General features: G+C 38.5%; 2 protein-coding genes across 4 annotated transcripts in view; one reads left to right on the top strand and one right to left on the bottom strand.

The window, feature by feature from the left end:
• Window positions 1-2,785, top strand: part of LOC127438811 (GRB2-associated-binding protein 3-like) — a 49,968-nt gene extending 47,183 nt beyond the window's left edge. The window contains exon 10 of the mRNA XM_051694678.1: window positions 233-2,785. Within this exon, the coding sequence (XP_051550638.1) occupies window positions 233-349 (117 nt within the window). The 3' untranslated portion in view covers window positions 350-2,785. The remainder of the gene's footprint in view (window positions 1-232) is intronic.
• Window positions 2,786-2,918: 133 nt separating this feature from the next.
• Window positions 2,919-25,347, bottom strand: part of LOC127438815 (rho guanine nucleotide exchange factor 9-like) — a 42,036-nt gene continuing 19,607 nt past the window's right edge. The window contains exons 2-11 of one of the 3 annotated variants that reach the window (XM_051694692.1): window positions 25,041-25,220; window positions 24,225-24,308; window positions 16,051-16,266; window positions 14,484-14,663; window positions 14,149-14,381; window positions 11,607-11,736; window positions 11,042-11,173; window positions 10,278-10,521; window positions 9,809-9,877; window positions 2,919-4,454 (exon numbers count right to left, since the gene is read on the bottom strand). In XM_051694692.1, coding sequence (XP_051550652.1) covers window positions 4,282-4,454; window positions 9,809-9,877; window positions 10,278-10,521; window positions 11,042-11,173; window positions 11,607-11,736; window positions 14,149-14,381; window positions 14,484-14,663; window positions 16,051-16,266; window positions 24,225-24,308; window positions 25,041-25,220 — 1,641 coding nt within the window. In that variant the 3' untranslated portion in view covers window positions 2,919-4,281. Of the gene's footprint in view, window positions 4,455-5,592; window positions 8,606-9,808; window positions 9,878-10,277; window positions 10,522-11,041; window positions 11,174-11,606; window positions 11,737-14,148; window positions 14,382-14,483; window positions 14,664-16,050; window positions 16,267-24,224; window positions 24,309-25,040; window positions 25,221-25,347 lie in introns of those variants that run through there. The other 2 variants (XM_051694708.1, XM_051694699.1) reach the window with 2 other exon arrangements.

The following is a 25,347-nucleotide window of genomic DNA, read 5'->3' as shown; positions in this document are numbered from 1 at the left end:
GTTGTGATCTTCAGGGGTTCTGTGGCTCTTTTAAAACAAGTCTTTCAGGCAGCGAAAACAATGACTCAACATTTCCTGCCCCTCTCACTTTTGCTTCACCACTCAGCTCTAAACATGACATGGCATAAATCTGCCTGCACGCTTCCTGCAGTACGCTTATTTTCTCTGATACCACTCTGCCATGTTAATTCATGTTGTGATGGTTTGTTGGTATGGTTTTATTTGTTTTCAGAAGCTGTTGCTGGCAGATGGGTACAGGGTGGATTATGTACAGGTAGACGAGAAGAAGACACAGGCTTTGCAGAGCACCAAGATGGAGTGGAAGGATGTTCGTCAGTCAAAAGCCTAAAGCCTTTTGGGGGGGGATCAATTTAAATTATTACATGATTCAAAACTTGACTTGTACTCATCACCTACAATTTCAGGTACACTTTGGTCATTACACGGCTGTGAAAAGAATGTAATACTACCCAGAAAGGGGTTGGATATGAAACCTTCAGAAAAAAAAATGTCAGATTATTCAGGAAATTATTCCAGAATAAAAGACCCTCTGCCAAAATCCTAACCCTCTTGGACCCCATTTGTAATGCCTTAATAAAAAGCTCACTATGAAGGTTTGCTAAGAAAGCCGCATACTGTATGAAAGGTTTGCAGGCTAATCGGTTAAAGGCATGCCAATCTATCAGGCTAATCCGTTAGCTTTATGATATGATATCAGGCTAAATGGGGGTAGTATTTAGCACGATACCTGATTCTACAACTAACATTTTGTAGTATGTAGTCTTTTTAAATCTGAATGGAGAATGAAAGCCAAACAGTGCTGAGAGTATGAATCGTACATGAACACATTTTCACCGAAGCTTAAATTTGCTTACCAAAGCACAAATTTACTCACACTCCATCTGAGACTATTTATAACACAAATAATTTATTAACTGATTGTTCATTAGGGATTATTTGCTCAAATTGGAAAACTAAAAACAGTACAGAGCAATTTTTATGGTACTTTCTGGGACATCTATTTTGAAATAATTCCCTGAATATAACGGCACACTGTTTTACATCACTGATATATGTGACACAGATGTCACATAGGCTCTTCATAAATTCAGAAAAACATTTTCAAAGGTGTTATGAAGTTTTATGTAGATATTATGAATGTTACATATTAATGACATGCACAATCATGAAAAGTGTCACAAACAATGTATGTGTCTCTTTCACTGGTTTCAAACACGTTTAACGTGAACTCGTACTATTACAATATGTTTCATGAGAGTCGGACCACTGTAGACCACTGGAACCACTCACTGTGATTGCACACTGGAACAAAGATTCAAGAATCAAGACATCAGAACTTTGAAGGAAGTAGCTTTTTTTGTAGAAGGGAACTCTGCCTGGATAGATCTGCCTTTTCCTTTTTTAAGATTGAATGTTGAGTGAATATTGAATGTTTAATGTAAGACTACTGTCATATTATTGACCTAACAGGGTTATGCGTTTTTCCTGTTGACTTAGGCTGGTTCACTTTTATGAGGCATTACGAATGTATTTGGGGTTGTAGAATTCTAGTGCCATGTCATGCTATGCTAATGACACTGTTATGTCATTTTTATGGTGGTCAAATGTTACCTTTGTCATACTGACAAGAGCACAAAGATTTCATGGGAAACAATCACTGTGACATCATCCGTTTCCCGCCAATTCTTATATTATTCAGTGTATGCTTTATGTCTCATGAAGTAATGAAATACATGAGTGAGAGTGAAAGAGTGAATGAGTGCGAGCAAAACAGTGTGTGTGTGTGTGTGTGTGTGTTTCTGAAATTTAGAGACCTTACTGACCTGTGTGAATAAATGGATGTCTATCCATTAGCAGGTAAATTATTGTGATGCATTTTGAACACAAACCACTTTAAAACAATTCAGCTGAATAAACTCAATAATTTAAAAACTCAGTGAGACTCTTCTTTAAACTATTTTTTTCTCTGAAAGACGGGAAAATACGGAATAAAAAACAGCACACATCTTTTATATATACTGTATGTTAATTAATCAGAATGTATAAAGGCTTAAATTCCTCACTCCAGTGACAATTCATCTGGTGTTGTTTTTCGATTTCTGACTCCCTAGTATGTTTATGTTTACCGATAGGTTTAGGGGTGGCCTTTATGGATAGGAACCAATGACTCCCTAATACTATGGTTAGATAAGGGGTGGGTGTAGGTGTAGGATTTAAGGATGCAACCTTGACTATGATCAAAATGCAACCAACATCACTGTGTTTTGTAATCAGAAGGCACCAAATAAGACCAGATGAAGCATGTATTCAGTTCAACTCTGTTGTATCCATAATGAAGTTTATTATGAAATAATGATATAATGTTCTTATTTCAATCAGATCACCAAATCAAAAATATTTAACCGATATTTTTCTTTGTAACATAATAATATGTGGCACTTCATACACATGTGTGGCATATTTCTTCCATACTGTCCTCTTATGTTTATTTTTGATGCCCTACAGGGTCTTTAACACTCCAGCAGAAACTCTAAAATATAGAAAGAGGATCAAGATGGAAAAAAATGAAAAGAATCACACTATAATATAATAAATAATGTTTTATAGCAATACTTTAAATATTGTGATTGGACTAAATACTATCTTTTGAAAGTTATCAGACAAAACCTGAATATACCATAAATAAAATGTTCCACAAGTCCCCTTCATGTGGGAATATATATATATATATCTATATATATATATATATATATATATATATATATATATATATATATATATATATATACTGTAAATAGATCATCAAAAACAACAAAAAGAAAACGGTAACGCTATGTCATGCTAATCCTAGCAGCGATAACCAAATTTCACTGATTTAATTTTCGCCTGAGAAGTCACATGGTGGGGTACCAGCTCATGGGGTTGGCATTCGCACATATCAATGCACCTGTTAGAGGAAAATTTGGCAACCAGACTATTTTGGCATGTTCGAGATGAATTGGCACGTCACTCAGAAGATGATCAGCATGATTAAGTTCATCCTGTTCCATGGATCATCCATTCTGTTCATAAAAACAGACATTTGGAGGATTAAAATTAAGACAGGGCTTAGAGGTTTTCACATTATCAGTAAACAACTGATCAGGTTTCCTGGTTTGATGTCAGATTGCGCTGATGATGAGAGAGAGGAAACAGTGGTGAGGGTAAAGACTGAGACCTCAGGATTATCAAAGCTCTGACGTAAACAAGCTACAAGGTCTACAGTCCGACAGGACTGTTGAGCGGAGAACAGTTCCTCTTATGGGTTTTTCTGGTCTTTAAAGCTGAGATAAGCAAACTGTAGTTTTATCGGGGCTCTGAAAGCTCCAGCAAACCAAAATGACTTGAAGCTTGATTGATTCTGAAGACTCTTCACATACTGTTGTTTTGCCAATATTTTCTTGTCTAGGTTTCTCTGAATTTCAACGCTGCTTTGTCGAGATATCCATATTTCCTGTGTAAGCAACTTGCGTGACATTTTGCAGAGTGTGATACACAGTTCTTTGAGACTTCGACCCGTACGAATAGAATTACACAAATAAAAATACCTGCAATGAACTGTGTGGAATTTCATGCAAAACAAACCAGGATCCATCCAAGAAAAAATTGTCCAGGAAAAATAGAACTTCAGGTTTGACCAGGCTTGAACTGTTAAAAAACACAAGATAATGTGGAGTATGAGAGAAAAAGAGAGATTGGGTGAGAGAGAATGCCCCGAATAGTCACAGTGCACGGAGGAACACCAGGGCAGCGCTAGAGAGCAGAGTCATTAGGGTGGTTTAGTGCTTTAAAAGGTGAAAATTCTTTCCATCGATTTGTTTGTAGAGAAAAAAAGAGACTGTAAGAGACTTTCCTTACATCATAATTTAAAACCTCTCAAAGAGGAGAGTGATAAAATGTGGTTTCCCTGTGTGTTCGTACGAGTGTGTGTGTGTGTGTGTGTGTGTGTGTGTGTGTGTGTGTGTATGTATGTTTTTAAATGTAGTGAATTACAATATGTAGTGTGCAGAATTCAGTGCAACCAGCCCGGCAAGGTGTCCCTGTAACCCCAGTAAAACAAATTTGCATGGTAAACCCCTGGTAAAAGCGAGGTTCATCCTCTCTCCTGTAGTTTGTGTGTCATGTTGGTCCTCCTAAAGTCTGCAGGATATATCTTAAGTAGAATAGTGCTTTTCCAGATATACAGAGGCCAGTGTCTCCGACCCCTGGTGGATGTGTGTTCTATTTTTTAAAGGGAGCTAACCGACTGAAGTTCTGCCAGAAGGGGGATGTGCTGCGTTTGGGCTCATATTCATATCCGTCGGCCTGTCCATAACCGTCAGGGAGGAGATACTGCCCGGGGTTCATGGGGTCCAAAGGAGGCGGATACGCTGGGGGGACTGACCGACCCACACCTGTCACAAAAGTGAAACATGCAAAGATTAATACAGACAACTGCTAATGCACACGTTTTGTCAGGTAAGCTAAAAAAAGTGCTTCATGTGGTAACATGTAAATAAAGTGGCTTTGTTCATTAAAAAATATAATTTAACATAACTAAGTCAACCTGAATACATTAGGTTACACCAACAAAAGCCATTTTTAAGTGATAGATGAAGTAGTAATTTATCTTTAAAGTGACAATTGCATGTTGCCACTTTTTACAGTGACAGGACTCTTATTTTGAAGTGTGTTTGTGATTTAAACTAATAGTTCACCCATAAATGAAAATTCTTCCATCATTCACTTACCTCATGTTGTTCCAAATCCGTATGACTTTCTTCCTACTCTGCAGATGTTAGTCACCATTCAGTATCATTGCATTTTTTTTCTTTTCAATGAAAGTAAATGGTGATTGAGGCTAATATTCTTTTAAAAATCTCCTTTTGTGTTCCACAGAAATAAAAAAAGTCATACAAGTTTCGAATTACATGAGTTTGGGTAAATGATGACAGAATTTTCATTTTTGGGGTGAACTATTCCTTTAATTGCAGAGTAAATCCATCAGCACGTTGGTTAATATTTCCCAAAAAGTTTTTTTCTGCAACCTGAGGATGCACAAGGTTAGTACATTTGAAAACAACTTTTAGTTATTTATGAGTGATATTGTGATATGCTGTAGGCTTTTGATGGATCTGCTGAACTGCCAATAAATAATCAAAACCATTTGTGGCCATCATTCGGATGGGATATGCTACAGGACCCATTAATATTAATGATTATTATAAGCCTCTGTAATACTTGATTCTGATTGGTCAATTGTGCATGGCATTCTGTGGTCAAATATTTTTGTATAACAACCGCTAACCTGAATGATTGACCATTAAGGCCTCGGCACACTTCATACGAAATCGAAGACCAAACGGAGTTGTTTTTTTATTTGTTTCAGTGGTTTGTGACAGCTGTCCAGCATAAACTTTCAGGAAAACTTCTGCTTACCACCTTCCTGCCATTGGTCCACATCATCGATCTGTGTGACCTGGAGCTCCACCTACTTTGAGGCAGACAGCTAATTCCTGTTCAATCAGTTAAGATCAGTCAAGTCAACATGAACACATCGGTGTGCTGAGTTTTTTGTGAACTGGTGCAAATTTACCTACATCTGTACAATTGTTCAAGTAGAGACATATTCTAAGAACATGTCATGCAATTTTTTTCGATTACCTAGTCTTCAAAAGGAATCAAATCTACTTAAATACTCTTAAGTACCCATTCACTCTGTTGTTTGATATGCTGGTTCACTCATGTGCCCAAAATAAGATATGCCTCTTTTATCATCATTCTTTTGTCTGTATTCTGCCCGTTAACACTTTTATACACCTGTCTATACAGTAGTATCAGTTTCATTATAAATGACAATTACACAGTGTAATCAGCACATGTTATGGCCGAGTAAAGCGTGAATGCAAAAAGTTAACATTACAAATTACTACAGTGGCCCAGACAAAATCAGTAAAGCAAATAAAAGCAGAAAACTCAATGGAACTAAACCACAGCACAAAGAAAGTAAGCCACAACACAACAAAATTAAATCACAACACAATGAAATGTAACCACAACTCAACAACATTACACCACGACACAACAAAATTAAACCACAACACAATGAAATTCAGCCACAACATAATGAAATTAAACAACAACACAACAAAATCAGACCACAACTCAACAAAGTGTAACCACAACTAGAGCCTGACCGATATGAGACTGATACCGATATCGATTTTAGAGAGGGACAATTCACCGATTACCGATAGGGTGGCCAATATAGTTAATTTTTGAGCTAGAATGAAAACAGACATTTTCTATGTGGATTTTTCACCAATTTTGCACTGATATGACTATGCAAAGGTATTCAGAAGCCTGCTTTCCTTTTTTTCCTTTTTCTCCCAATTTGAAATGACCATGAAATGGTGGAGGATGAATCCCAGTTGCCTCTGTGTCTGAGACCGTCAACCCTTGCATCTTAAGATGTGGCATGTTGAGTGTGTTACAACGGAGACATAGCACGTGTAGAGGCTTCACGCCATCCACACTCAATTCACCACGTGCCCCACTGAGAACAAACCACACTATAGTGACCATGAGGAGTTTTACCCCATGTGACTCTACCCTCCCTGGCAACCAGGCCAATTTGGTTGCTTAGGAGACCTGGCTGGAATCACTCAGCACACCCTGGGATTCGAACTAGCGAGCTAGCGAACTCCAGGGGTGGTAGCCAGTGTATTTTACCACTGAGCTACCCAGGTCCCCCAGAAGGCTGCTTTCTTAAACAAATATTTTTATCAAAGTATATTTGACATTATTATTATAATACATTGTCAACAAATTCTAGATAAGATAAGCAGCGGTGTTCTACCATATTCTGCTATACAAGTTCAGGGGAAACTTTCAACAGTGGAAAACCAGAATGTAACACATCAATGGAAAGGAGGAGGCAAGAACCGGCTTGACAATATATAATATTTAATGAGAAACTGAACCAAAAAGACAAACACACACAGGTGTCGGACATCCCTCTCGGGCTAATCAGCCTTATTAGGGGCCGGGTGTGTAGAAGCACGACCCAGCCCTGCCCTCCGCCCTGCCACATTCCTCCCCCATTCTCTCAGGCCGGGGAGCCCCCGGCATGACGTACATCCCCCCACCCCCTTTCCTGGGGGGTGGGGGGGGGGGCGTGCCTTCCGCCCGTCTGCCGGCAGGTCATCCCCGTCTACCTGGATCAGGGGAGGGGACAAGGGGAGGGAAACAAAAAAAAAATTTGCCACCTACACTCCGTAATGGCAATCGTGCCAAATTAACAAAAACATTTAAAAAGAGAGGGAAAAGGCCAACACGAAGCAGCAGCGGGAGAGAGAGAGAGAAAAAAAATGTACTTGCCGATTCTCCGATATGCCTTGCCTGGTCCTCGGCCACTCCTCCACCCTCTGGTGGATGACAGCCGCGCCTCCCTGGACGGATCGGAGGCAGTCCTCTGGCCCCTGGCGGACGGAACGCCCCGCCGCATTTTTGGTGGACGGAAGGGGTCTCCCCCTCCCCTGGCAGCGGTTCTCCCACTCCAGGTGGTCGGCCAGGAGCCCCTCCCTGCTCCCTGTTTCAGCAGCTGGTAGGGGTCTCCTCCGCCCCTGGTAGCGGCCCTGACTGCTCCAGGCGGTCAGTTAGAAGCCCCTCCTCCCCCGCGGTCGGCGGCCGTTCCTCCGCTTTCAGGCAGCCGTGCTCCACCGTCCCCCGGCGGATGGCCATGGCTGCTCCATTTGGGTTGATGGTAGTGGCGAGGACTCTACTACGGCGCATCCTCCTCCTTCCCGAGTTTCAGCACCAGTGTAACACATCAATGGAAAGGAGGAGGCGAGAACCGGCTTGACAATATAAATAATATTTAATGAGAAACTGAACCAAAAAGACAAACAGACACAGGTGTCGGACAGCTGTCCGTAACTCTCTCTCTGTCGCACTGCTGTCTCCGGTCAGCCTTTATCCCTCTCAGGCTAATCAGCCCTCCGCCCTGCCACACAGACTTTGAAATATTACATTTTGTGAATGTAACGACTGGAATTGTTCGGTTGAAGGGGGCACCAAACTGTGAATCCTGAACAAAACTGTTTGGTGAATACATGTTTAATCATTAGCTTCCACTCAGCTGCAACAATGAAAGTAGCTACGTGATTAGCTAGTTAGCTATAAGCTCGTTGTCATGGAGAGTAAAAGACAGACGTTGTTTATTTTACTTTCCAGCATTGTGTCTCACCAAATAGGTAATGACATAGTGTGAAATCAACACTCAACAGACACAATCCTTGTCTGCTGAGCTGCAAAAAAATGCTCTGATGTTTACCTTTCAATCTGCTACATTACTGACTGCACTGACAAACTATAGCTGGCTAACAGCAAACAGACATGAGTGACATAGTTGTCAGGGACAGAGTTAACATTATATTAGTAATATTGAGAAGGGAAAATGATACGGTCATTGTTTATTAACTTTCTAGTATGTATTTCACAAACTAGTTAGCAACTTACCGACACACAGTTTAACTCCACCCTGTCTGCAGAGCCCCCGTCAGCTCTGTAAACAATAAAGTCGGAGCATGCTCTGCTGGACAAATGTAATGACACCAATTCTAAAGCATTGTTTTCTGCATTATATGTTCTGAAAAAAAGTTTTCATATTGCCGCATATCAGTAAAATATACACCGATACCGAAATATCGGTGAAAGGCTAATATCGATAATAATATCGGCCAACTGATATATCGGTCGGGCACTAACCAAACACAACAAAATGTAGTCACAACGCAATGGAAAAGCCACAGCACAACATAATGAAGCCACACACAATGGAAATAAACCACAACACAACTAAATTAAGCCACAATGCAATAGAAAAGCCATAACACAATGGAAATAAGCCACAACACAATAAAATTAAGCCTTCTTTTCTGATAATTGTGTTTTTGATAATTGCATTGTGTTGTGGCTTAATTTCCTTGTGTTGTGGCTTACTTTCATTTTGTTGTGGCTTAATTTCTTTGTGTTGTATCTTAATTTCATTGTGTTGTGTCTTAAAATCTTTGTGTTGTGGCTTATTTTATTTTTTTGTTTTCAGTTTTTATTTGCTTTGCTAATTTTGTTGTGTTGTGCACCCCTGGGCCACCATAAATTACACATTATCTACTGGATATACAGTATATTACTTCAAATCATCATTGAGTAGTTTAACAGCTTCCTTGCTGACCTTGTGTAAATTCTACTCATAGAATGAGGCATGGAGTCATTGATAACACATTTTAATGTCATATTAGTTGATGTTTTACATGTAGTCATAATCAACCTCATTTTTAAATGCTCCTCTAAACGCCTCCCACAGTAGCATGGCCAGTGTCTCAATGTTTGCAAACAGTATTACGTTGCTCAGCTGTTTTGAGCTTTTTTTTATTCTGACGTGAAGAACAAAGAAGCATATCGCCAAGAGTGTGCCGGGGCCTTTCTGCTATGCAAGTGATGACTACATAGCTTTGTTTATTTGATGTCTCTGCCTCTTGGTCCCTTTCTTCTCACACAATAAAATAATTTAAACTAAAATCAATATTTCATGTGCATGTATGCCAGATAATGCATAGTCAGTCTGTCATTATCTCAAAATAAACCCCTCTAGGGTTATACAAGTCTCAGGTTTATTTTGTGATAATGACCGTACATTATCATCTCTTATTTTGCACCTGTAATCAAAGTGATTTGTTATGTGGCAACAGGCTTCACAATATCATACCTTTCTGTTTGGTGACTCTCCTAACAGTCAGAGCTGCTTGCCTCTTCTGATACTGAGAGATTTCAAACCCTAAACAGACAAAAATATTTTTACATTAAGTTCTGAAATCGAGTTATAACAACTAAAAGCACACTGTGTTATTAAAGACTTAATTCACCCTGTCATTCCAAACCTTTATTACTTTCTTCCGTGGGACTTAAGAAGAGAAATGTTGAATAATTTTGACGCTGCTCTTTTTTTCCAAATAATGAAAGTGAATGATGACTGAGGCTGTCAGTCCCTAACATTCTTCTTAACATCTCCTTTTGTTTTCCAGAAAAGAAAGAAAGTCATATGGGTTTAAAACAACATGAGTGTGAGAAATTTTCATTTTGGGGGGAATGATTCCTTTAAAAATGGAATTCTGCAGTGTCATTACACTGTTCGTTGGCCTGTGTAATAGAATCATTTGTGATGTAAAAGTTCTCACCAATCTTCTCATCTTCCTGGACCATCTTTCTTTCCTCTTGAAATGCCCGAAGCCAACGGATTTTCTCCTCTAGCTTTTTGGGCAGGAACAGATGGATCTCATCTGTGTCTCTATTGGCCAGTTTGAAAGCGTTCTTCACGCTGACGTTAAAATCATCATCTCGGCCATCGATTGCATCGATGACCTCATATCGATCCATTTCGATCCGGCCCTTGTAGTAGAGAATATCACGGCGAATGAGATCCTGCAGAATGTGGAGAGACTTTATTAGTTTGTTTATAGTCACTAAATGAGCCTTGTACTGATGATCCAATCAAATTATTGATAGAATGAAGCCAGACTTTTTAATTATTCTGTTCCAATGTACAACCTTTGCTGCCTTGAACTACCTCTAAAACATCACTTTTTTCCCCTCATCCCCCCGCCCATCTTTCCTCTCATCTTACGACACACAAAGCGCAACACACTTAAAACGATGTTACACCAGGAGGTTGTATTCCATGTGACAGCAAGTCTGATTGGCCATGATCAAAAGACACACAAATATAAAGACACCCTACAAACTTTCACACCCGTACACACACAGTGTGGGATAGGGTGAGGGGTCTGTCTGTCTGTCTGTCTATCTATCTAATCTATCCTTCCATCCGTCTTCAGAGACATACATTTTTTAACTGTTCCCTTCTTTTTATTTCCACACCCAAGTTAAAACATGGTACTTTACAGTGATATTCCCAACTTCTCTTCCTCACTTTTTCTCTCACCTTCTTGCACAGGACCATCTGATGATCAAACAGGAAGAAGATTCTGGTTTGGCTGCGGCCATATGGTTGATATATCCAGGACATCTCCCCAGTGTACACAAGCTCTGAGCTCCTGTCCAGAATATCCTCACCCTGCGCACACACACACACACACACACACACACACAGGTAATAACAATTAATAATCTTAACAGAAGTATGATACCATCCAGACTTAGATGAATGCATCAACTATACAGTATAACCTATCGACTTATTACATATTTACCAATTCTTTTTTTTTTTTTTCAGCTGGCTTTGGCCCTTTTCGAAAAGAATGCATTTGATGTGGACTTGCAGTAGGATGTCTAATTTGTCATTTTATTATAAAGGAGGGCACTCACAACTGCCCCATTTGCTGTTGCTCTGCGCCCTCAATGCACCAATTTGCCAAGCCCACACTATTGCAAACAATGGACTAATACCCAAAGGTCCATGTGGCAAAGAGTATAGTTGGAGAAGGATACTAAGGAAATGAGGGTGGTATTTAGGAAGTGCCCTTTGTCTCAAAATGCCAACTACACACCTCCCAGTCCAGTACGGAGGCCTGCCATTGGGCGATTTTGTCAATGTTCTCAAGCCTTCGTTTACGTTCGTTGATTTGCTGAGTGACATTTCTCATTACCGCTAGCGCAGCAGCCACATACCGATAATCACTGAGAGAACATAGAAATAGAGAGAAACAAAGGGAGGAAGAGAATAGAGAAAACTGTTATAGGTGGAAAGCAGATAATTCATGCTTTGGCATTTCAGAATTTGTCATTTACACCATCATACTGTATATTTTGTGGCATTCGCCCCACACACTGAGTATTTCAGTATGATGCACCTGGCGTGTGCTTATCCATGTTTGTGTAACTCTGGCAACTAAAGTGTGTGTGTTTCTGGAGCTGCATTCTGATTTACAGGGTCCCTATGTTGTGTTCACTGCTCCCTACACACTGACCAGGGTTATGTTTTGGGTATGATTACATCATATACTGTTTCTGTATCAGTCATATCCTGTAAATTATCATAAATGTATACATATAAATGTCTATAAAGCTTCTAAGTGTATTAATACAATACATGCAGTAACTTAGGCTAATTAGTATTGGCTTTTCAAAGCTGTAACTAAAAATATACTAAAAATGTCTATTAAAGTCAACTTGAACCCTTATTTTAAAGTGGAAGTTATTGGTTTATTTTACACGTTATAATTACAATAAAATTCTATGAAAATTTTTACGTTTACTGCAAATCCTGTAAACACCAAATTATGTCACCCAAATTAATAACTTGTTTAAGTGAATGATTCACTTTGGAACAAGGAGTTTAATTGTCTTTCTTTTAAGATTTTAGCAATTCATTAGTAGCAATTTAGTAAACAAAATACTAATTTGTCATAGTTACATTCTTAATATTTTTAAATAAACTTGAATACCACCTTACAAATGCAAAATAAACCAATAACTTGAGTAGGTTAAACTTTCACTTTAGAATAGGGAGTAAAGTTGTCTTTAAAAGAAGATTTTAGTATTATTTATTTGCAACAGCTTTGTAAAGCCAATACTAATAAGCCTTAATTACTGGCTTATTATTGTTTAGTAAACTTGATATATGATAGATCTTACTTTTTTATTCATGCATAACTATTGCATTATTGTGGACCCTTAAATAAAGTATTACCATTTAAACTAATATAAATAATATAACGTGTGATACTTGAAACCCCTACATTTAGAGATACTGACTGTTACAATGTTTAAAATGAAAAGAAAAGTGATTTGGTTCATTTATAATATGTATTTGTTTTCTTAACATTGTAATGGTTGCACCACGTTTATTCAGTGGTAATTTCTCAGGGCCAGCAAAGCCTTCTCTGCTGGCGTAACATGCCTAAAATATAAATATTTTTTCATCCTTTCTTTCTCATTGACCTTTTTGCCTATATATTTTCGCTTTCCACTCCTAATTCATCAACAAACGAATAGAAAAAAACAAAAAGTTTATCCAATCAGAATTTATTCCTCGATGCTTATAAGCAAAGTGTGACAACTGTTTCACAAATCACATGCCCGAAGCCATGCTCCTTAGCTGAAGCAGCGTGTGAGTCTGAGCTCCACCCCGTCAGGCCTTCAGAATTTCTGCAGAATCCCTCAACACTGCAGCGAATAGGCATCTAAAGTCAGATTGTCAGATTCATCAGCCAATCAGATTGATTTATTTATTCTTGGTGGGTGTGGTCTTTAGGATATGTCCCAGTCCAGGCCTTCTAGCTGGCCTTGAGTGACGCAATCATGCTTTAAGTGATGTATGTAATTTGAAAGCGAAGAGCACGAGATCTTGCTGATGAGTCGGCTGTCATCACTGCTGGTATTGTCGTTGAGAAAGAGATCCTTATGGATTTAAAAACCTAATATGTTCTGTATGATTGCGACTGATTCATTAAATAGGAAAGGAGGACTGACTTTCACTTCAAGCACATTGGTAAGTGCTTTTTGCATTGTTATAACAACATCAGGAGTTTTCTAAGTGTAAATTAGGCTGCTTGAGCATTCAGTGTCGGATCAAGTTTTGAAAAGTAACTGTGTACCCTGACGAAACAAAATTTATTGCAAGCAAAATTTAAATCGCAAGTATTATTAGAGAGCTTTTTCTTGGTATTAGACCTCCTTGGTTCTGGCTTTCGTGCGTGGACATGTTTTTAAAATGTCAATTGGTATTATTAGTTGACTGCCACATAATGTATAATAGGCATATGGTGTCTTATTCATTGTGAAATTGTGTTTTCTTAATGGCATGAATCACACTGAAGGCCTAGACTTAAAATGCACGAGCCGTGGCTGCGTTTATTTTAGCCAAACTTTAGTAGTAGTGCTCAATAACTGGTGGGTAAATTTCCCTGTCCACTTACTGTGAAGAGATTCTGTATATAGATGAGCACTTGTTCCCTATGTTATTTGCAGTGTCTTTTGGACCAAGTACACAGGCTTCCAACTATTTGGAATCTCACTTAAGATGGCAAAATACCCTGTGAAGTCCACTTCCCCAGGGACTTTGGGGTGATTGGAACATAGCCTGTGTACCTGTGTTCTTGTACTGTGTATTTCAGTAACTCTGCTAGCTGTAGAGGGTATTTGCAGATTTTCTGGACTGGTGTAAGCAGGTAGCCATCAATGGCGATGTCAATCATCTGCTGAACTAATCGGCATGCTTCAAAGAAGTGCTGGTATCTTGCATCTCGCATGAGACGTGTGAGCTCCATGCAGGCATCAACGTGGTTGTTACAATATTCCGAGTAAATCCAGAATCCATCTTGCTGTAAACAGACAAAAAATTACAAATTCAGTTTTCTCCTTCATTCTGTGTGTACGTATGTGTGTTTTTCTGTATTTGTACATTTGTTTATGATCATACATACGTGTTCCAAAAAGCAGGGTCCGATCTCACTAAGATGAGGTTCTTCCGTGTTAAACTGTTTCTCCAGGTCTCTGACGAAGCTCAACTGGAATCTGTAAATGTCTTCGATATTCCCAAAGATCACCTTCAGCTGATCGTCATTAAACATGTCTCTTCTCTTTTTACACTGACGCAGATACCCCTGAAATACACACAAATGTGTATTCAAATAACTAATTTCATGGAAGCTTTGGGATATATAATTTTGGGTTTAGGCTGTGACTTTAGTGTTGTGAGCAATGGCAAAGAGACTTTATGGTGGCCCAGTCAAATCATGAGAATGGTGTAGTGATGGAAAATATATTAGGAGCTCTATTTTCGTGAGTACGCAAAACTTAGCACAAAGCGCAACGACTGTGCATTGCATCTTATCCAATTTTCATGAGAGTGCTAATTCTAAGTGCAATTTTCGTGCCAGCGAAAAGCGCTTTGCCCATGGGTGGGAGTGTTTGCGCTATCTATAGGTGTATGCATGCAGACTGCGGGTGTTCTGTATGTTAATGAAGTTCCGCAAAGTGCAATTTGCTATTTTCCTGAGAAATAGGTAATTGCGCTAAGACGTTTCAAAAACAGGTCTGTTTTCAGCATAAAGTCTAAATTCAGTTCCTACATTTGCAGTTTTGAGATTCCACCAGCAGGTGGTAATAAAGTTAATGTCCAAACTCTGAAAATATTGTGGAACATCAAATTATGTCCCTGACGATCAGAGCTGTAGCCATCTTATGAAACAAACATTAATGAGATTTGTGTTAAACTATCTATAGATCATTAGTTTATATTTACAGTTGTATTTATGATCTAACTTGTATTGGTATTTTCCACCTGTTGTCATGGAGTGATTTTTAAATCACTGCAAAAGGTGCCGGTGGAAGAAGTTTGAGTGAGTATTATTAATAATATTTACATTCCCTATAATTTAACAGAGCACACATCTAAATCCTGACGAGAATAACATTTTCTAAGCATTTAAAAGAAGTGTGTCCATATTTCTATTATATTAATTCATTGCATACAGTCCATTTACACTACCAATTTCTTATGAATGTGCTGTCTTTGTTTATATTGCTGGTGCTTGAGAGAACGTACTACATAGGATGCAGATGGTTCAATAACCGGAGAAGAACCTAAGAAATAAATTGCAATTGAACCAGCCCATTAGTGTGTAGCGCTGCGATTTTGCCAAACCCACTTGTGCCTAGACTTAGCACATGCTTGCACAAAAATATTAAAACTTCATGGCTATGCCCACTAACTTTGCACTTATGACTTATGGCATAGCGCTGCGCTTAGTGCTAGCACTCTTAAAATAGGGCCCAAGATTTCATAAATAATTTGGGCTCTATTTTCGTGAAACGCCTTATCTAATTTTCGTGAGAGCTCTAAGGGCAAATCATAAAAAATGATTTCTTTGCCTTTAATAATTTCTCGCCAGGTCTGTATGTTTCTTGTGAAATTTATGCAATTTAAACAGCTTTATCAGACAGCAGTTTACTTCTTCCGCATTTCTTACACTGTGTGTGTGTTATTACCTCACAGATATCCTTCAGGTGTTTGATGAAATGTCGTTCTGTGCTCATGATCTCATTGATGACATTGGCTCTCATCTGGTCCCGGTTCTGGGTGGGCTGGCCCAGACACAGGCAATCAGTGCTAGGGTTCGGACTGGCCTCCGCATGGCCGTTCTGCACCTCGCTGGAGCATTCGGCAGTCTCGACCACTGTGTTTTCCTCCTGATTTACCCATAACTACAACACACACAGTAAGACAAAGATGACTTGATCCACAAGCCCTGTTATTATCAATTAAAGTAATCACAATAATTGTGCTCTCATTCGATTAGCATTCGGCTCAGAGCATCCTGAGTTAACAGCTTGTATGATTGCTTTCATAAAGGGTTTAAAAGCTTCAGGGTTGAAGTTACAGGGATCTGGAAAAAAAAAGTTTCACAATAATGGCGCCCTCTGGTGCCACTAGTTTGAAATGCATTTCACCATTACAGAGGCATTACTATGAACACTTACAAAATCTGTTTTCATAATGAGATAAATTAATCTTCATTTGGACCTGTTACACAGCTGCCAAGAAGCAAACACATACAAACAAGCCAGGAGAGGGGAATAGAAGGAGGAAGATACAGATGTGCACAGTTAGGAACACAGAAATGCGTGTATGTTTGGTTGAGAGAACCTGATGTGATTTTATTTGTCCTGATTATGTAACGTATCGCTTGCTTTCCCAGGTGAGGCAACTAATGTGAACACACATGCACACACAAACTCTCTCACCCTTTTCTTTCTCCCTCTCGATCTCACACACAGACTAGCCCGCATGTATATCTAATACAAGATTCACACACACTCACTTAGCTATTTAAATGGTGGAATTCCTTAATAGTGAATTATAATTTTAACAGTGTTTGCATCTGTCCCCGATTAAGGATGGGAATAGCTAGGAACTTAACGATTCCAGTTCTGATCCCTCTTAATGATTCCGGTTCCTTAACGATTGCATTAACAATTCTTTTAGTACTTTAGCAGAAGAATTATTTACAACTTTAATTACATTTACTACCCTCAGCAGCCAGTTGCCAAATGATGAGCTAATTTCAGATTTTGACAGAACAGATGAGTTAAATACAATTCTTGTAAAGGTTGTGGTTACACAGATTTTTTTAGAAGCTTTAATGCAATCCAATTATTGATCCTACCAATATATTCATTAGAAATTCTAAACAAACAAATAAATGTGATAACATTTTACATTTATTTGTTCATTCTTTTTTTAAATTCCACTGATTACAACTAAACTTTTGTGTATCTTTAACTACACATTACCATACGAGCAACCAAGTCTGTAATTGCGCTGCCCAATAGAAGTCTCACAAGCTTTCCATTACATAAAACAGTAACAGTTCTTATTTCATTTGTTATTTCATATATGAAATAACATGTAACGAAAGTCATTCATTGCGCATCAATGACCAAAATTCAGCCATGAAACTCTGACTGGCACAAGCTGAGCTTGTTATCTGTTAGCCAATCTGCTCGCTCACATGTGACATATATTGAGCCAATTGGCTTGCATTGGATAAGCTGATTGCTGCTTTGACATGTAATCGGGTAGCCAATCAACCCGAGTCTCTCTCTTTGTCTAACAATTATATTGCTCAGTTTTGCAGACAAACCAGTGTCATTGCTGCATGCTGTGAGGGTTTTTTCCTCTGAAACCCACCTCCACTCCAGCTTCACTTGTCTAGATCTGCTACATGGGGATTGTATTTTATGCTTATTTGTGCAGCAACAGCATATTCATACAAGCTCAGAGCAACATGTCTTTTTTTTTATTTTATGGTCTTTTGGATTTTTACTGGAATAGGGAAAGTAGAGAGGTGACAGGAAATGAGAGGGAGAAGAGTGGGAATAGAATCGGGAAAGGACCTCACGAGCCGGGACTTGAACTCGGGTCACCCACGAAGCATCAGCACCACATGTCATGAGCACAGCCCACTAGGCTACAGCTCTGACTCAAAGCAGTATGTCTTGCGTTTTGTCTAATTGTACAGCAGCAGCATGTCCGTATGCTTAACTCAGTATGTTTGTTTATTTTCTAGCAGTAGCAATTCTCCGTACTTGCTCTTCAGCAGCAGGCCAAGACCAATATCCTATCAATATGTCACCCACATTAACATGTTAAATCTTTCCGAGAGTTGTCATGACTGAAATAAGATTATTCTGTAACCGCTTCAACTGATGTGTAAGTGTTTTTGATTCACTTAAATGAGCCAGCTCATAGGAGTCTTTTATTCGGGAATCAGACTATGTTGTAGAGCTGTATGTTGCGTGCTGTAGAGTCAAAAGAACCGGCTCATCAGAGTCATTAATTTGGAAATCGGACAACTTTGGTAGTGCTGTATGTTGTGCAATGTAGATTCAAAGGAACCGGCTCATAAGAGTCATTTGTTCGGGAATCAGAATACATTGGTCACGCTGGCTGTTTCACGCTGTAGATTCAGTAGAGGCGCAGCCCTGCCACAGAATACCACTGCTGCAAATACTGTTAGTCTTTTATTACAGTGTTCCATTGAACATTCCAAAAACTGCATGTTCGAGAACCATTAACAGAACCGAAATTTAAGAAAATCATATGGTTCCGAAAAAAAATGGAACAGTTCTCGATTCCCAACTCTACCCCAAATGTCCCGAAAGGGAGGTTTTGTCAGATTTAATTCACTTTTGGGGATGACATTGTCCCCAAACTATAACTAAATATGTACACACACGCATACTTTTGCTGATCTGAACCGATGTCACCCCAAATAAAAATGACATAATTAAAAATAGATTCTCATAAATAGACAGATTCTTTTCAGCCTGAAACCATGTCCTCTCTCTCTGTCTCTCCCTCCCTTTGTGTATCCAGCTCTAAAGAGAGTCATAGATATGATGTTTACTCTCTTGAAGGTTGAGTTTCTTAGATGAAGATCTAATTACAATCTCAAACTATACTTGTATACCTAGAAATCTTTGCCTTGGTAGAACTTTTCAGTGCATTAGCCTTGGGCTAGCTGTCCTTCCTCATCCTCATCAAAAGCAAGTCTTAGTTTGTGATCCTGCTGTCCAAGTATACAACAGTGTGTGTGTGTGTGTGTGTGTGTGTGTGTGTGGCTACAGCTGTCTTGTTTCATGAAATTGAGGAATTACAAGAACATTGATGACGCAGACGTTGCACACACACGCACACCTGGGCGCACAAACACACACACACACGTTGGTGCAGCTATCATTATGAGGACTCTCCATAGACATAATTATTTTTATACTGTACAAACTATAGATTCTCTCCCCTAACCCTACCCCTAAACCTAAACCTCACAAAAAATATTCTGCATTTTTACATTAAATAAAACATTGTTTAGTATGTTTTTTAAGCGATTTGAATTACGGGGACACAAGAAATGTCCTCATAAACCACAGTTATAGCATAATACCCTTGTAATTACCAGTTTGTAACCTAAAAAAAGTCCTCGTAAACCACTTAAACCTGCCCACACACACACACACACACAAACACACACACTTCCATCTTCTCTTTCCTTCCTCCTTCTGTCCAATCTATTTTAGCCCCTCTCGCCATGTCTCTCCCTTCCTCTCTCACCCTCTCCTCCCAGAGCAATCTGGTTTATTTTTTTGGTTTTTTTTTGTCTGTTCTTCTCTTCTCTCCTCTAATGAAAAGTGACGTCTCATTTTATGCTTCACGACTCAACTTCAGTGAACAGTGAAGAGAAACACAAGACACAGCAGAACAGAGCATACTGTGTAAAGGTGTCAGCATCTCACACCACAGATCACACTGACCTTTGTAGGTTACATAAATACAACATTTCTCCATCTCTTTTACTTGGGTACAGCTTGTGTGTGTGTCTTTACACTATTAGTAATTGATTACATCAGAGTAATTTTAAGCCTCAGATGGCCAGATTAACCGTACCATTTCTAGATATGAGGAAAGTTTAGAATTAGCCAACGGTCACAAAGTCCAACACATAACTAGATCAAGTAAAATACTTTCCAAGCTTCGTAAACAGGGATCATCTTTGTGAATCATCACATTTTCAAACTGACTTTCCAGTGAACAAAAACAATTTAAAAGCTTGAATGTTGGAAAATAAGCATATTTTCAAGTCAACATTAAATCAAAATTGACTAGGGTTGGTAACCAAAAACCGGTAGGCCTACTTATTCAGAACCGGGTCCATAAAACATAAATAAATAAATAAATAAATAAATAAATGGACCTTACGACTGTGTGCAGGCTTTTTCTATTTTTTTCCCATTGTATTGTGTATGCACCTAGGTTTAAAAGCATTAGTATTGACCATGCATTATCAACTGAACGTGATTTATCAATGCCTACACTCAATTATGAAACCTAAATTATAGAACTCATTTCAAATGAAGAAATTATCAGCCAGTCACGTTAGAGGGAATTAATTTAATTAATATCATTAATAAAATATCTTAAATAAAAAGTCTGTGTAAACACACCTTTTGCAAGAATCAGTTCTGCTGAATTATGAACTTATTTCATCGTTTGGAAACAGGCTGCTGAGGGCCCTAAAACCAATAAGAATTGAATTTCTTATTTTTAAATATTGAAGTCAACAGTACTAAAAGAATCGTTAATGGAACCGTTAAGGATCCGGAATTGTTAAGAGGAATTCGTCAAATTCCTTATGATTCCCATCCCTAAACTTGACACTATTTATTTTCTTAATGCACATTCCTGGTTTTGTGGTGCATGCTTCATCAGTGCACATTATTCCGAAGAAAAATCTTCTGTAATCTTTTGTCAAAACGTAATAACTTGCTCCACCTTTGAAACAATTTTCCATTTTTGGGTGACGTCATCTTGCATGCTTACTATTTCAATGAGCACTGGACCATACACTCATAATAATAATAATAATAATAATAATAATAATAATAATAAACATATTATTTTTGTTGCACTCTAATCTCTATCTTGGATAGTATTTTTCAGATGCAATTGAAACTTAGTAATGCAGCACTTTTCATACTACTGTCTCCTTAAGATGAAACGCTTCTGTTGTATTCTTCCTCTTTTTGTAAGTTGCTTTGGATAAAAGCATCTGCCAAATGAATAAATGTAAATATAACCCCTCCCCTCCAACCATTTTTCATATAGAAACCACTTTTCATGATTCAATCAATTCCCTGGATAAAATCAAGAAATCTTATTTTACTTGGAATATGTCACATTGAAGAGAAAATGTGACACATTTCAAATGTTTTAGATCTTAGTACATCAGAATTTGGGCTCTATAACTCCACATGGTTGGACCTGCAGTTTGGACAGCGATAATTTAGATTATTTGGATGATGTCATATAACACCATGATGTAAGATGAATTTAACAACACTCATTTCCACTGTATGTTGCTGTGTTTCCTGTGCAGGCACAGTTTGTGTCATGCATGTGGACTGTGAGTAAACAGCGAGCAATGATTTCTGATGACACAAGAGCTCCAGGTCTCAGCAGGAGAGAGACGCCAGACCTGCGGGCCAGCGCCACCAACTGGTGTGACATAACACCTTCAGAACCCACTGTGCTCTCTCTCTCTCTCATACTCACTCTTTCTGTCTATTCCTTCTTGTCCTTTCTCAGGGTTGCGTAAGAGATGCCCAAAGGGTCAGAATACAGGCCGTGTTGTACAGATTGATATAGTGGGTATATAATATGTACCTATCTTTGTGGACACAGGTGATATTCTCTGTACAGAGAAGAGATTTTCTCACACCTGTCATGCCCGAGAGAGCGGCTTACACAACCAGCCAGTGAGTGTGTGGTCAGGGAGAAAGGGGGATAGATGACTGTTAGAGGAGAGAGAGAGAGAGAGAGAAAAATGCAAAAGACGGGAACTGAGAAATGCACTTAGGAAGCTATACGTACCAAGATAAGATAAGACCAAGTTATATAAAATCCCATTAAAAAGCATTCCACCTCTACCAACACACTCCTCCTTTTATAAGCACATCTCTATCCTACACCTCCTTTTATCCTTTAACCCGTGACCCCCACTAAAAGGGTCTATGTTCATATTTCAGCACTAAGAGTCAGATTTCTCCAAGAGAACAAACTGATGGCCACACTGGCCACAACTGCAGTGGACTTTCAAACCAGAAGCATTGTTAAAGGGACAGTTCACCCAAAAATGTAAATAGATTTTTATAAGAATATTTCAGCTCTGTAAGTCCTTACAATGAAAGTGAATGGGTACCAAAATCTTGAAGCACCAAAAAACACATAAAGGCAGCATAAAAGTAATCCATACGACTCCAGTGGTTAAATCAATGTCTTCAGAAGCAATATGATATGTGTGGGTCAAAAACAGATCAATATTTAAGTCCTCTTTAGCTATAAATTCTCGATAAGGAACAAAGAATGCGAATCGCCAAAAACAAAAGAAGAATGTGAAAGTGAAAGTGGAAATTGATATTAAAAAAGGACATAATATTTATCTGTTTCTCACCCACACTTATTATATCACTTCTGAAGACATGGATTAAACCACTGGAGCCTTATGGATTACTTTTATGATGCCTTTATGTGCTTTTGGACCTTCAAAATTTTGGTACCCATTCAATTTCATTGTATGGACCTTCAAAGATTAATATTCCTCTAAAAATCTTTGAGTTCAGCAGAAGAAAGTCATATACATCTGGGATGGCATGAGGGTGAGTAAATGATGAGGGAATTTTCCTTTTTGGGTGAACTGTTCCTTTAACAATATGATAACAGTATCTAATCATTAGTGTGCAGGGAAATCACCCTTCAGATAGCTAGTGGCATATGTGTGTGTATGCATTTTAGCAAGCATGACTGTGCTCACACACCATTAATAATTTAGCAACATGCATGCATGCCCACTTTAGTTTATTTGTATAATTTTAATGCATTTTGCCCATGAAATTGACTCTGGGTTTTAAAGGATCACTGAAAAGGTAAGGCTTAAAAATACATACAGCTGTTCAAATACTATATAAGAGGGACGTGGATTAGGGAAGATAGGTTTGTCTTGCTGTCTGTAATGGAAGGGTTTCCAGATTCAGCGCATGCAAATGGATATAAACAGGATTCAAAATTAACTTTTTCCAAATTTAGTTGTTTTGTTGTATATTTGAGACAAACAGCACAGGTAATTGTGCTATTCACATAATTAAACAGTACTGCAGCAAAACAGCACCTTTCACAAAAACATAAAGACCCATCGTGTTTTTGTTTTCTCGTATTTCTTTCTTAATTTTTTTTTCACACTTAATACAAATAATATTCCACAATCCACATATAGAATGTGTTGCAACATGAAGTTCTGGGGAAACAAAAAACTTTATGCATTTTTGATAAAATTCTGATGATAAATATTCTTCTGAGGTATAAATCGTCAGTAGATGGGCAAGTTTTGACAGATGAATTTTTTTTTTCTTAGAGCATTTGTATGTCTTTAATATGTATCCCTTACGTCACTTAGGTCAGATAGAAAAAACAGCAAGAGTCAGACAATAGACTATTCTTACATTTTAATCTACATATTTTGTTACAGTTCCTAATAAAGTAACTCCAAATGGTCATTTATTTACTTGCCATTGCCAATTTTACTAGCATTTGGCATTTGACGAGTTAATTTGGGACTCTGGATAAACAATAGACTAAAAACTGGATAAACTATGGAGAGAAAAGTTGGAGTTAAAAAGGGATGCTGGGAGAGTTGCTGCCTGGAATGACTGAGGTAACTGGCTATTTATATTCCATTACTGTTGTGATTGGTTAGGGTTATACTATATATACATAATATGTGTAAGTTCAGACCAACATCTGTTCAAATCACAGTATGAAAAAGGACAAGATGTCAACAAATACTGTCAGAAAAGGGGGAAATATTGATAGTTTTTCTCATTCCATTTCAAAGATGTAAAAATTTTGTCATTACATTGACAAAATCTTATTTCAGTATTTTCAGACAGACCCACACTGTCATCGGCATGAAGATAAGTTGCCATGGAAGCGAAGCTTAGCGACTGTGGCGAGAACGAAACGTTGGAACCAAAGCGACAACATGTGAGCAGTAAGCGATGAAATGCATTCAACGGTCAAACGGTAAGCAGTGGTTTTGAAAAAAACGCACCTTAGCCGTGGCGTTTGTGAGGCGTGATGCAGCGACAGGGTTGATATAAAAAAGCTGTTTGGTTTGAGGGGGGTGGGACTCCACCTTAGAGAAACAACAACATTAACACAAAGAAGAGTTTGGTTTTAAGCTGGAGGTTAAAGGGAAGAATGTGAACTCTTCTGACTAAGGTGTTTTTAAAGGGAGAGCTCACCACAAAATGAACATTTTGTTGTTCCAAACTTGGATGATTTTCTTTCTTTTATAGAACACAAAAGGAGATGTTAGGCAGAATGACAGCCTAGGTCACCATTCACTTTCATTGCATGGAAAAAAGATACAATGAAAGTGAATGGTGATTAAGACTAACATAACTGCCTAACAACTTCTTTTGTGTTTCAAGAAGGAAAAGAAGTCATACAGATTTCGAACAACATGAATGTGAGTAAAATAATTAAAACTTTTGGGTGAACTATTCCTTTAACAGAAAATCAATGTTTTATTATTGTATAATTAAACTGTAAATTACCAAAATGTGCCAACTAAATATCCGTGGCTAAAAAATCCATTTTTTGTCATTAATATTCTCTAATATTCGCCAGCCCAGTATGTCTCATGTCTTAATCATGTCATTTAAATAGCTTTATCAAACTGCAATTCATTTGATATGAAAACAGCTGTGTTAAACACGTGTGGTTCTGCAGGTGTGTGTTATACAGGTAAGTCTGGGCAGATGTATGTTTGACAGGTCAGTGTATTGGGCAGGTGTTTGTTAAACAGGGGGTCATTAAGACAGGTAAATGTTAAAACAAATGTTAAAGTTGGAGAAGGACTCACCCTTACGAAGCTGGCAGGAAACCAGCCCTCCTCGTCATCGATTTGACCCCACCACCAGTCCTTATTGGAGGCGTCCAACACCTTGATGACATCGCCTGCCTTGAAGGCCAGCTCTCGGTCAGCCATGGTCACATGGTCCCATACTGCCTCGGCATTCACTACAGAGCCCCCACTGACCAACTAGAGAAGAGACAGAAGACACAGGATACAGGAACAAAACTGACAGGACTTCTGAGATTTTGAGGCAGCCATAATGCTGCATCTCATTTGGCTTGCCCTGTCTTGTCATTGGCTTTGCTTCACATCT

Source organism: Myxocyprinus asiaticus, chromosome 4 (genome assembly GCF_019703515.2).
Source record: "Myxocyprinus asiaticus isolate MX2 ecotype Aquarium Trade chromosome 4, UBuf_Myxa_2, whole genome shotgun sequence".
Classification (NCBI taxonomy): domain Eukaryota; kingdom Metazoa; phylum Chordata; class Actinopteri; order Cypriniformes; family Catostomidae; genus Myxocyprinus; species Myxocyprinus asiaticus.
The sequence above is the reverse complement of the archived record's forward strand: the minus strand, read 5'-3'. Positions and strand labels throughout refer to the sequence as shown.